General features: G+C 42.0%; 1 protein-coding gene across 2 annotated transcripts in view; it reads left to right on the plus strand.

The window, feature by feature from the left end:
* Ints4 (integrator complex subunit 4) overlaps nucleotides 1–13,928 on the plus strand; it is a 123,448-nt gene that overhangs the window by 75,874 nt on the left and 33,646 nt on the right. For both annotated transcript variants that reach the window (XM_042688822.1, XM_042688828.1), the window contains exons 14-15: nucleotides 1,109–1,242; nucleotides 3,443–3,600. In XM_042688822.1, the coding sequence (XP_042544756.1) occupies nucleotides 1,109–1,242; nucleotides 3,443–3,600 (292 nt within the window). The remainder of the gene's footprint in view (nucleotides 1–1,108; nucleotides 1,243–3,442; nucleotides 3,601–13,928) is intronic.

Here is a 13,928-nt window from a genome sequence, read left to right on the forward strand (position 1 = left end):
AAATTTTCATTTTTCTCCAGTGCAAGACAAGTCTGCAGGTTATTCATTTAGGGCTATTCCAGATTCTAGCAGGGCTTCATTCTTTGGTGATCTCTGCTTCTTTCTGTACAGCCATGGTTTGACTGATTGATTGTTTGGTTGGTTGGTTGCAATAGGGTCTTTTTTTGGGGGGGGCGGGAGATCTGGTCGTGGGGCCTGAACTCTGGGTCTGGGCGCTGTCCTTCAGCTCTTCAGCTCAAGGCTAGCACTCTACCACTTGAGCCACAGCGCCACTTTCGGCTTTTTTCTTTTTGCTTCTGTGGTGCTGAGGAATCGAACCCAGGGCCTCACGCATGCAAGGCAAGCACTCTACCACTGAGCCACCTTCCCAGGCCTGCAATAGGGTCTTACTGTGTTGTCTGGATAGGGTTTGAACTCCTGGCCTTAAGTTGTCTCCTTACTTTTGCCTTCTGGTACTACAGACATACGTCATAACAATGTTATGATCTGTGTAGAAATGTGCAAGTGACTTTTTTTTGGTCAGTCCTGAGGCTTGAACTCTGGGCCTGGGCACTGTCCCTGAGCTCCTTTTGCTCAAGGTTAGCACTCTACCACTTGAGCCTCTTCCAGCTTTTTTGAGTAGTTTATTGGAGATAGAAGTCTCATGGACTTTCCTGCATGGGCTGGTTTCAAACTGTGATCCTGCTTTTTCAGTGATTAATTGGAGATAAGAGTCTCAAGTTCTTTTCTGCCCAGGCTGGCTTTGAACTCCTGAGTAGCTATTTATTTGTTTAGACTATTTTGAAGTGTGAAGTTAATCATAAGACTTACAGCCCGCTGTGAAATAATTATCTAAGGGCATTATGTTAATATGTACAGTAATAGGCAGTGTTCTGAGAATCTTTTGCTATTCTCTCAGCACCACTGGACAGTCTTTTTAATAATCTTTGGCAATGAGATATAGGTGGAATAGGAGGAACTGACTCCTCATTTAAATTTGCATTTCTGTGATTGCTAGAAAATTACAGTTTCTAAATGGAAATTTTGGGAGAGGGAGGTAGGGGTGCCAAATTCTGGTCAAGCTCAACGTTCTATACTTCCATGTTTTCTTAACTTACTTGTCCATCAGACATCGCGGTTTTGGTTCTTATTTTCAATGCTGCTAAAACCTGTCCAACAATGCCAGCATTATTCTCAGATCATACCTTCAGGCACTATGCTTACCTTCGAGACAGTCTTTCTCATCTTGTTCCAGCCTTAAGGGTATGTTGAAAGCAGTTGTCCTAGTTTTTGTTGTTATTTGTTTTAGGGGTTTTTTGGTGCTTTGTGTTTATATTTATTTATTTATTTATTGGGCCTGGTTGTGTGGCTTGAACTTCTGGGCCTGGGTGCTGTCCCTCAGCTCTTCAGCTCAAGGCTAACGCTCTACCACTTGAGCCACAGTGCCACTTCTGGCTTTTTTCTTTTTGCTTATGTGGTGCTGAGGAATCGAACCCAGGGCCTCATGCATGCAAGGCAAGCGCTCTACCACTGAGCCACCTTCCCAGCGCCTGTGTTTGTTTATTTATTGGTACTAGGGTTTGTACTCAGCCTGGAGCTTACTAGGCAGGCACTCCACCACTTGAGCCCCACCTCCAGCCCTCATTTTTGCTGGTTATTTTTGAGATAGGGTCTTACTCTTTGCCTGGGTATACACCTGGGTATGGATTGTCTATGTTAAGCACTGTGTCTTAGCTCTTCATTGAGGGGGTAGGGGGTCTTCCAAACTTTCCTGCCCTGGCTGGCCTCAATTTGCAGTTTTTGTAATTTCAGCCTCCCAAATAGCTATGATTACAAGCATGAGTTACCAGTACCCACATGGAGCTTCTTAAACTAGAAAATCAAAACTATATATATATATATATAATATTCATATATAAGTTTTATATATATATATAGCTAGTAAACTGCAACATTATAGAAAATTCAAAATAAACTGAAATTTTTGCTTATTCCAATTCTTTTTCTTAAAAGGTAACACAGTCTTAGTTCCTGAGATACATTATTCCTTTGTATAAGGCCAGAAGAAGTAGTCTCCATTGTGTAGTGGGGAAATACGGACTGATGAGAAAATAAATGTGTGTTTTGTGTGCTTTTCTTTTCTTTTTGAACTCAGGACCTGGACACTATCCCCAAACTTCTTTTGCTCAAGGCTAGCACTCTACCACTTGAGCCACAGAGCCACTTCCAGCTTTTTTTGTTTATGTGGTACTGAGGAATCAAACCTAGGGCTTCATGCATGCTAGGCAAGCATTCTACCACTAAGCCACATTCCCAGCCCTTGCTTTTCTTTTCTTTGTTTCTTTTGATGGTACTGGGCCTTGAACTCAGGACCTCATGCCTGCTAGGCAGGCTCTCTACTACTTGAGCCATATTTCCAGCTCTTTTTTTTTTTTTTGAGGGGGGAGAGCATAGTTGTTTTTCAAATAGAGTCTTGAGTTTTTACTTGTGGCCTCAGACCATAATATTCCTACCTTGAGAGTGGCTGGGATTACTGGTGTGAGCCACCTGCCTGGTTTTGTGCAGTTAAATTTTTTTTTAATTTAATTAAAAAAATTTTTTTTCTTGGTCAGTTGTGGGGCTTGAACTCTGGGCTTGGGTACTATCCCTCTGCTCTTCAGCTCAAGGTGAGCGCTCTTACCACTTGAGCCACAGTGCCACTTCCGGTTTTCTAGTGGTTTATTGGAGATAAGAGTCTCACGGACTTTCCTGCCTGGGCTGGCTTTGAACTGTGATCCTCAGATCTCAGCCTTCTGAGTAGCTAGGTTTATAATTTATTACAGAAAATTATGTGGGAATATATGATCACTTGCCCACGGATTTAAAGAGAAAATAAAAGCTTAAAAACATATAACATGGGCTGGGAAGGTAGCTCAGTGGTAGAGTGCTTGCCTTGCATGCATGAGGCCCTGGGTTCGATTCCTCAACACCATATAAGCAGAAAAAGCTGGAAGTGTTGCTGTGGCTCAAGTAGTAGAGCACTAGCCTTGAGCTAAAGAGCTGAGGGACAGTGCCCAGGCCCGGAGTTCAGGCCCATGACTGGCAAAAACAAACAAAGAAACATATATAACAATAGATTAACTTTTAGTCCGATTCCTATAGTTAGCTGCTCTTTTTCATGAGCACTATGGGTACATTGTGTAGACTGTGTTTGCATTGTCCTCTCCTTTCCCTCTCCTCTTCTTTCTACCCCTCTTTTTTTTGTTTCCTCTTTCCTCTCCCCACTCCCTTTCTTTCTCTTTCTCCCTCACCCCCCACCATATCCCCTGTAGCTGAGGAAGGAGAAAACTAGGTTGCTTACCGACTCTCCTAGCCTTTTTTCTCCTTGCTTCGTTTGGCTCCAATTTTTTTCTGGTTTCTTTGAGTTACCACACTAGCTGAGCCACAGAGCTTGAGGGTACTATCATCTCACCTGTGTGCTTAGTTACCAGGTAGAAAACTAGTGTCATCGTCTGTCTCCCCCAATATCACGCCCCATGAAGATCCTTCCCAGCAGTTCCTACAGCAGAGCCTGGAAAGAGTGTATAGTCTTCAGCATCTTGACCCTCAGGGAGCCCAGGAACTGTTGGAGTTCACTATCAGGTAAGGAGACACTGACTCTGCTTTGTTGTCATGCTCAGAGTACTGCTTATGTTCCTGTGTTGGTTATTGGGCCTCATTTTCTGACTCATGGCCTACACTGTTGTGTGATTTTGTGATCTGTTTCTATTTGGATTAGATTGTGGCTTGGGTTGGTTGTTTGTTTTTAAGTGGCATCTGTGAGTTGGGCTTGGTGGAATATGCCTGTAATCCAAGCACTTGTGAGGCTGATGTTGAGGAAGATGATGGGATCAAAGCTATCCTAGGTTACTTGTGCAAGGCTAACTTGGAGGACTGCATAGCAAGACTGTATTTTTTTTTTTTAAAGACAAATAAAAAGGCTGGGCACTGCTGACTCAAACCTATAATCCTAGCTACTCAGAAGGCTGAGATCTGAGGATTAAAGTTCAAAGCCAGCACGGGCAGGAAAGTCAGTGAGATTCTGATCTCTAGTTATCAACCAAAAAGCTAGAAGTGGGGGCTGGGAATGTGACTTAGTGGAAGAGTTGCTTGCCTAGCATGCATGAAGCCCTGGGTTCAATTCCTCAGTCCCATATAAGCAGAAAAGACTGGAAGTGGCGCTGTGGCTCAAGTGGTAGATTGCTAGCTATCCTTGAGCAAAAAAAGTTCAGGGACAGTGACCAGGTCCTGAATTCAAGCCCCAGGACTGACAAAAAACAAAACAAAACAAAAAAACCCCAAAGAGCTAGAAGTGGAGCTGTGACTCAAGTGGTAGAGTACTACTTGGGCAGAATAGCTCAAGGACAGCATCCAGGCCCTGAGTTCAAGCCCTCCAACAGGCACAAGATAAAAAAAGAAAGAAAGGGAGAAAAGAATGCTTTTTGTGTTCATGACTCAATGAGTAAAGAAAAATAGAAATAATTATAGAAAGCTATTTAAACTTTTCTTTGTTTATTAAGTAGGTTACAAAATGTAAAGTAACAGTGGCTTTACAGGACAAATTTAATTCTTTCACACAAGTGGGACAGAGCTGGGATGATAAATGGCTCTGGGGTCATTCGTACATGTTTCCATCTTTGGTATCAAGTGGCCTCTGCCTGACTGTCTTAAATCTAACTATTCCCTTTCTATTTTTGCCTGTAGGACAAAGGAAAAGACAAGAGTAGGGCTTTTCCATTTCCATTCACTTGTAAAGATTCATTCCAGAGTTGCACTTTCTAGATTTACCTGCATCCTGTTCACTAGAGCATAAGAGTCCTCCTCACCATATCTAGCTTCAGGGAACCAGGAGATAAGTCTTCACTGTGATGACTGCTGCATAATTAACATTTGATGACTCTATACTCAGGTTGTTGGGGAGAGAAAATACCTGGGGGCGAGCAAAGCTGTGCCAGACCACATCAAAATCACCTGAAAAGAATTGAAACCCATTTTTCTTTAGTAAAAAGCAGTATTATTTATTCTGTGTGTGTGTGTGTGTGTGTGTGTGTGTGTGTGTGTGTGTGTTTGAGAGAGAGAGAGAGAAAGAGTAGAAAAGAAGAAAAATATTATTTATCAGCTTGGTGGAGCTCTCTTCTGACCTTCCCTGAGGGACACTGTATCTGTCACATTCAATTAATAATTCTCTGTATTGTGCATTTTTTTTTTTCTCTTTGAAGTGGGATCTTGGTATGTAGCCCAGGCTGGCCTTGAACTTCTGACTCCAGTTTTTCTAACTGTAGGATTAAGGGCATGAATTTTTATATCTGACTTTTTTTTTCTTTTGCAGTTTTTGTGTGTGTGCATGCACGTGCGCACACACATGTGCACATGCTAGACCTGGGGCTTGAACTCAGAGCCTGGGCTATGTCTCTGAGCTTCTTTTTGCTAAAGGCCAGCGTTCTAGCACTTGAGGCACAGCTCTACTTCTGCCTTTTGGTAGTTAATTGGAGATAAGATTCTCATGGACTTTGCTGGCTTTGAATTGTGTATTCTCAATAGCTAGGATTACAAGTGTGAGCCACTGATGACTATTTAGTTATTTTTGCAGTTTTTCCATTCAAACTCACACTCTCCACATATGCTTAAGCTCAACCTCTTGCCTGCATCCCATTCCTTAGAAATTCTTTTTTTGTTTTTGTTTTATTCCCCCTGGTACCAGGGCTTGAGCTCAGGCTTTTTCTCAGTTATTTTGCTCATAGCCAGCACATTTGATAGATACCTCCAGTCAGGCATTTTGCTGATTGATAGAATTGGAGATAGAATTGCTCAGACTTTTCTGCTCAGTCTGGCTTTGAACCTTGGTCCTCAAATATCAGCTTTCTGAATAGCTAAGATTACAGGAATGAAGCATTGGTACTTGGCCTAATGAATTTTGTTGTTGTTGTTCCAGGGCCTGGGCACTGTCCATTAGTTTTGTTGTTGTTGTTGTTGTTTGGTTGGTTTTTGTTTTTGTTTTTGTTTTGTCCATCATGGGACTTGAAATCTGAGCCTGGGCACTGTCCCTTCCCTCTTCAGCTGAGTAGCTGGGATTACAGGTGTGAGCCACCAGCACTTGGTTGTTCCTGAGTTTCTGTGCTCAAGGCTAGCACTCTACCACTTGAGCCAAAGCTCTATCTCCAGTTTTTTGATAGTTGAAGATAAAATTTCACAGACTTTCCTGTCAGGTCTGACTTTGAGCAGTAGTCCTCAGCTATCAGCTTTCTGAGTAGCTAGGATTATAGGTGTGAACCACTGATGACTGGCAACCCTCAATGATTCTTGATAGATAATCTTATTCCATACATTGAGAAGCAAACTTTGTGCTAGTTGTACATTAGCTTGATAGGGTCTTGTCCTTGGAAATCCCCATGCAGGCAAGATGGACAGACTTTGTTCCAAGCAGACTTCAAAGTATGTTTGATTGGCCAATACTAACTCATGTTGGAACCTAGCTCAAGAGTGTGGGAAGTACGGCTTTCAGCAGACAGCACAGTGTAGGAAGATGCCCAAGATAAAAATTGAAATCTGGCCAGGTGCTGGTGGCTAGGTAGTCCTAGCTACTTAGGAGACTGAGATCTGAGGATCATGATTTGAAGCTAGCCTGGGCAGGAAAGTCCATGAGACTCTTTCTTACCTTCAATAAACTACTCAGTAAAAGCTGGAAGTGGCACTGTGGCTCAAGTGGTAGAACCCTAGCCTTGAGAAAAAGAATCTCTAGGACAGCACCCAGGCTTAGAGTTCAAGCCCCAGAGCCAGCCAAAAACAAAACAAAACAAAAAAATGGAATTTGTAAGAGAGCCTGCACTAGTCTGTACTCCATCTCCCCAAATGTTTTGGCTTCTAGGTCACTTATCTTGAGGACTTAGGACTGGCTAGTATCAGGATGAGAGTAAAGAACTGGAGAGGAAAATGGTTGGTTTAGTAATCTAGTAATCCTATACAAACCTGGTGTTCCAACCCCTGGGAGTACCATGGGACAGGTACACTGTTGGAGAGAATGCTTACCTCTGTGGTGGGTGGATGCAAGTTGAATGTGGGTGTGAGAACCGTGCAGCATGTTGAGGTGCATAGACTGCTATGCTCTAGTAAAATTCTCTCAGGGCTCATAGGACTCTCTTGCCCTGAGGTTTCCCAGCTGCTCCAGCTACAAGGACTCTCTTGCTCTGAAGTTTCCTAGTGACTCAAGCCACAGGACCTCCAGTAGGTCTGAGCCCCAAGGAGGAAAGGGTCTAATCTCTCAACTTGATAAGAAAATTGTCCTGTGGCTGAGTATTGTCACTTATTTTTATAATCTAGCACCAAAGCAAGGAGGATTGGGAGATTCAGTTAAAAAAAAAGAAGAAGCCAGCAGGGTGATGTGGCTCATGCCTGTAATCCTAACTAGTAGTCCTAGCTACTTATTGGGAAGCAAAAATTGGGAGGATCACTATTGGAAGTCAGCCTGGGGTAATATGGATTTGAGACATCTTTTTTTGGGTCGGGTTGTGGGGCCTGAACTCTGGGCCTGGGTGCTGTTCCTCAGCACTTCAGCTCAAGGCTAGTGCTCTACCACTTGAGCCACAGCGCCACTTCCGGCTTTTTGCTTATGTGGTGCTGAGGAATCGAACCCAGGGCCTCATGCATGCAAGGCAAGCGCTCTACCACTGAGCCACCTTCCCAGCCCCTGAGACAACATCTTAACTAATAAGAAGTTGAGCTTAGTTGTATGCACTTGTCACCTCAGATACATGGGAAGCATAAATAGGATTTTAATCCAGCCTTACCTGATAAGATCTTATTTGAAAAGTAAAACAAAAAGGCTGGATGTTTGGCTTAAGTGGTAGAATACCTGCCTCACAAGTACAGAGTCCTGAGTTCAAGCCACTTATTTAAAAAGTCCTACAGAGGTCTTGGCTTTGCAAATCCATGCAGGAGATCTTGTTAGAAATGACAGAAGGTGCAAAAAACAAAATTCAAGTGAAAGTTTGCTACACATTGCCTAGACTTACAATGATTGCCTGCTTTGTGGTGATAGTGTCGGCCAAATAGGTTGTAGGGCAGCTCAGATCTTACAGACTGAATCTGGCAAAGGAAACTCAGCAGAATGGAGAATGTACAGGCTGTACAAGCTAAAGCTAAGTGATATTCATGTGAATACCATCACTGTAATCGGCAACAATAAAAGACAAGGAAAATGGAATGTATTCCTCAAAAGTTGAAGTGGCTTTAGCACAACAATTCTCTCAGAGATGTACATTCAGTCCTATACTTGATACTTATTGAGTTCCTGTGATGTGCCAATGCTCTAAGCCAGTGGTCATCAAGCTGGAGTGTGTAAATCAAATCTGGCTGGCTGCCTGCTTTTGTAAATAAGATTCAATGGAGGGCTGGGGATGTAGCTCAGTGGCAGAGCACATGTGCCTGACACATTGATATCTAGCACCTTCTTCCTCTTCATCCCAAAATAAATAGAAAAGAAAGATTTGAAACACAGCCACACTCTATTGTTCAGGCCTCATCTGCAGATGCTGTCATGCTACAATAGTATAGTTAAATATACTCCCCCCAGAGACCATTTGGCCTAAAATATTTACCATGTGACCTTTTCTAGAAAGAGCTGGCTAACCCTTCTGTAAGCTGTCGGTTGTCCCTGGCTGTGGGTCAAGGTTTAGTTCTATCTCCTGTGAAGGGAGTCCTCAATAGTTGTTTTTTTCTCTTCTCCTTCACCATGGTGCTTAGTTTTGGAGGGCACTAAATGAGGTTTTTGGCCTTGAGCCCAGGATAATAAGCTCTGAGTCATCCCTAACTAAATAAACCTTTTGGTTTTTTTCCTGATAGTTTTATCCCATCCTCATTAAGCAAATACAGAATGCACAAAAGGAAGAGTTTGATTTTTAGCCTCAATGCTGGCTGTTAATAAGTGCTTAGCACTTGCTGGTGGGAGTTGCCTTCATGATCTGGGTTTTATAAGATGATAGGCCTGCTGAGCTTTGGGTTTGTGAGATCACCAATTTAGTTCTATGGCCAGTCCTAGGCATGTTGTTTCTGGCTTGAGTGTATTCTCCAGAGGGTAATGGGGATGGTGACAAATCCAGAAAGAAAAGCTGGTGGAGTGGTGGCTAATGAGGGCCTAGTATGCTTCACAAACATTGCAGTTGGTAAACAGTTTACTAGGAAGGGGTAGGATCTGGATTTGATGTAGTAGGGAAGGGGTTTTCTGTTTCAGGTGGAGATTAGGTTTGATGACCCCTAAGGTACTTTACAAATTACTTGTTGTTCTTTTTCCCTTCCTTCCTTCCTTCCTTCCTTCCTTCCTTCCTTCCTTCCTTCCTTCCTTCCTTCCTTCCTTCCTTCCTTCCTTCCTTCCTTCCTTCCTTCCTTCCTTTCTTCCTTCCTTCCTTCCTTTCTTCCTTCCTTCTTTCCTTCCTTCCTTCCTTCCTTCCTTCCTTCCTTCCTTCCTTCCTTCCTTCCTTCCTTCCTTCCTTCCCTCTTATTCCTCCTCCTCCTCCTCCTTTTTTTTTTTTGGGTCTGGTCGTGGGGTCTGAACTCTGGGCCTGGGCACTGTCCCTCAGCTCTTCAGCTCAAGGCTAGCGCTCTACCACTTGAGCCACAGCGCCACTTTCGGCATTTTTCCTATGTGGTGCTGAGGAATCGAACCCAGGGCCTCGAGCATGCAAGGCAAGTGCTCTACCACTGAGCCACCTTCCCAGCCCTCCTCCTCCTTCTTGTTATGAGGCTTGAACTCTGGGCCTGGACACTGTCCCTCAGCTCAAGCGAGCACTGTACCACTTGAGCCACAGAGCCACTTCCTGTTTTCTGGTTGTTAATTGGGAGATAAGAGGTTCATGGACTTTCCTGCCCACACTGGCTTTGAACCGTGAGCTTCAGATCTCAGCCTCCTGAGTAGCTAGGATTATAGGCATAAGCCACTGGTGCTCAGCCCAAATTAATTTTTTCTTTAACTTGTTGAAAAGTGAAATGTTACTTGGTTTCACAAAGAAAGGTCTCTTACTAGAATTGGGCCCCATACATAGGTTACTATTAATGTATATATTGTCCCTCAAACAACTGTTTAGCCTAATGAAGTATCACCTATAGAAAGTCTGCTGTAGTTTACTGGGCTCTGGGAAATGATTTGTTTCTGGAAGTTGACATAACTATTTTGTCTTTACCTCTGTATCTGGGATACCTTATAAGGGCTCACTAAATGTTTGCTGCAAAGTATAGTTGTGATGGTTTAAATAGGAAACCAGATACTTAAGGTTTTGTTAGGTGACATTTTCTCTGGCCACATTTCATCTCCACATGAAGAGACTGATGCTTTGTAAGGCTTTTCACTCCTTGATTTAATTGGCTACTGTCAAATGCCCATAGTGTAAAATTTTATACTTTATAACTATTTAGTTTACTAAAATTGAAAACAATCCAGTTAGAATTACCCCATTTTTACAAAGAATGAGAGCCCTCCTGGTAAAGAGCTGAGGTTCATTCATTCTTCTTCTTTCTTTATTTATTTACTTATTTATTTCTATTTTTATTTATTTACAGTTTTTGTGCTGTTCCTGGAGCTTGAACTCTAGAACTCAAGTTCTCATGAGCTTTTTGCTCATAGTTGGTGCTTTACCACTTGAACTACACCTCTATTTCTATCATTTTGCTGGTTAATTTGAGATTAACATCTCATGGATTTATCTACTTGGGCTGTTGTTGAACTACAATTCTCAGAACTCAGCTTCTTGAGTAACCATGATTAGAGATGTGAGCCACCAACACCCAGCTTCCCTCTGTGCTTGAGTATTCATTGCAAGCCTGTGCTAGGATACATTAGTAAACAAGACAGTATGTGCAGTGAGGACTGTTATAGCCTTGTATGAGAGAAAACAGTAAATAAGACTTCAACATTGTATATAAATGCTATGGTAGAATAAGCATAGGCGGTCTCTAGAAGAATGAAAAGGCACACAATCCTTCCTTAGGAGGTCTAAGCCACGAACTGAAGAATGCATAGAAGAATGAATGATGCATAAAGAAGGGGGGAAAAATCTTATGAAGGACAAGTAATACCATGGCTTGCATATGAACATAGATTGTGCTAGCTGATTAACAGTTCAAAAGACTGGATCAAGCCTTAATACTAACCACTTCCTAGTCAATCCCAGATTTGTAAGTCAAGGCTACTATGTAGGTACTATGTAGGACTGTTGTGAGTTTATTGTAACAGTATGTATGAAAGCACTTAGAGAATAGCAGTTTGTATAGATATTAGTTTGGCCCTTATGAAAATTTTCTGGAAAATTTAAGTCTTAACTGTGGCTCATTTGACACAGTGGGCAGACTCTTCTGTTTCACAAGTAAATCCAATCCAAATTTTCTAACATTGCCATCATGTTTGAATAAGGCTATTGCCTTTTAAGGAATTCTGCAGCCATTTATCTACTGTTTCTCAGGATGCCTAATAAATGAATGACCTCTGATTTTTCAGAGTTTGGATTTTTGTCTAAATCTAGGATAGTGCTGTTTCTGGAAATACACATTATTTTGCAGGGACTATATCACTTTGAAAGTATCCCATAATAGAGTTGTGATTTTTGAGTAAAACAGCTTCTTTCGTTGCAAAACAGACATGACTTCATTTATTTGGAAACTGTACAAATATACTTGGTTTTTTTTTTGTTGTTTGTTTGGTCAATTGTGAGGCTTGAATTCAGGACTTGTGCACTGTCTCTGAACTCTTTGCTCAAGGCTAGCACTCTACCACTTTGAACCACCACACCACATTCAGTTTTTCTGGTGGTTAAGTGGAGATAAGAGTCTCACAGACTTTCCTGCCTGGGCTGCCTTTGAACCCTGATCCTCAGATCTCAGCCTCCTGAGTAACTAGGATTACAGGTGTGAATACCCATGCCTGGCTGAAATGGACTTCTTTTCACACCAGTTCTAAATAATATGGGATATCACTGCAGACTTCATAATTCTCCTTTTAATGTGCAACTGCTGATGTTGTTAAAGAATAACACATATAGGGCTGGGGAGGTGGCTCAGTGGTAGAGAGCTTGCCTTGCATGCATAAGGCCCTGGATTGGATTCATCAGCACCACATAAGCAGAAAAAGCTGGAAGTGGCGCTGTGGCTCAAATGGTAGAATACTAGCCTTGAGCTGAAGAACTCAGGACAGTGCCTAGGCTCAGAGTTCAAGCCCCATGGCCAACAAAAAAGAAAAAAGAAATAAAAAGAATAAAAAGAATAACACATATTCTGTAGTGAGGTAATCAGTCCGCAAACTTAAAGAAGTAGAAATAAATCTGTAATCATCTAGTTACAGGGTGAAGATAGCCTTTGAAAAGTTACCAGGGAAGTGGCGCTGTAGCTCAAGTGGTAGAGCGCTCGCCTTGAGCTGAAGAGCTGAAGGACAGCGCCTAGGCCCAGAGTTCAAGCCCTATGACCGACCAAAAAAAAAAAAAAAAAAAGAAAAGTTACCAGGACTTTGTATATATTTTGTATTTTCTAATATTTCTTGATTCTACTGAGCTACTACCAAGAGATATTAGTTGTCAACTTGTTATTTAGAGATTGGAAGAGGTTAAAAGAAAACTTCTACCCATAAGCAACATTTTATTTTCACATCTTGAGTCTTTGTCGCTATCTTTTAACAGTGATTTAAAAATTAACCAGTGCTGTCTATTGTGTAAACTTTCAAAACTGTTAATCAGTATATGGTGGTGCAAGTTTATAATCCTAGCACTAGGGAGGCTATGGCATGAAGATGGCAGGTTTCAGGCCGGCCTGGGCTACACAGGGAAACTCACTTGTCCAATTATTATTACACAGTTTAATGTGTAATAATAAGGAAGGGGAAATGGTGGCAGCAGCACAAGTACTGAGTCACAGTGTTTTTTTTTTTAATTTTTTTATTGTGGTTTTGTTTTCTCAATGGATACAATTATTATTGAGAAGCCGGGTGCCGGTGGCTCACTCCTGTAATCCTAGCTACTCAGGAGGCTGAGATTGGAGGACCAAGGTTCAAAGCCAGCCCAGGCAGGAAAAGTCTGAGACTCTTATCTCCAATAAACCACTCAGAAAACCAGAAGTGGCGCTGTGGCTCAAGTGGTAAAGTGCTAGCTTTGAGCTGAAATGCTGAATGACAGTGGCTAGGCCACAACTGACCAAAAAAAAAAAAAAAAAAAATTGAGTTATAAACAAAGGAGAAGCTACGTTCCCAAGATGTTTAACACATACTATTTATAGGCATTATAGACTGAGGATTGGTGAAGAGGGTATGTCTCTAGGGTGGACTCTTCTGCTGTATTGATCACTGTAGAAATGTGCTTCAGTGTTACCTGGTTTTAGGGCAGTTTTGTCTTTTCTGCACTTGCTGTAGCTCTTAAATAAAAGTTAATAACAAACAGATAAATGAAATGTAGTATGATAATCACTAAAAACTCTCTGGGAGCACGGCACTGGTGGCTCATGCTACTCCTAGCTACTCAGGAGGCTGAGAGCTGAGAATTGCAGTTCAAAGCCAGCCTGGGCTGGAAAGTTCTTGAGACTTTTAACTCCAATAAACCACTCAGAAAACCAGAAGTGGCCTTGTGGCCCAAGTGGTAGAGCGCTTGCCTGGAGCTGAAGAGCTGAGGGATAGTGCCTAGGCCCAGAGTTCAAGCACCATGACCGACCAAAAAAAAAAAAAAAATCTTTGGGAGTGTAGGAGACCTGGGACCTGGCTTGTGTCCTATTTTTTTCTACTTATTGATTCTGTGACCTTGGGTAAACCACTTAAATTCTGGTTTGTGTTTCATGCTCAGTGAAATGGGATTAATTGCAGTTCATTTTGTGAGGATTAATAGAAGGTACTTTTTTAACTTTTTTTTTTTTTTGAGTAAGTGAAGGAGAAGGTGACATTATGCACTTTAAGTTGTCCTCAAACTTAATAG

This window comes from Dipodomys spectabilis, unplaced genomic scaffold, assembly GCF_019054845.1.
Source record: "Dipodomys spectabilis isolate Male_0828 unplaced genomic scaffold, ASM1905484v1 ptg000003l, whole genome shotgun sequence".
NCBI classification, from domain to species: domain Eukaryota; kingdom Metazoa; phylum Chordata; class Mammalia; order Rodentia; family Heteromyidae; genus Dipodomys; species Dipodomys spectabilis.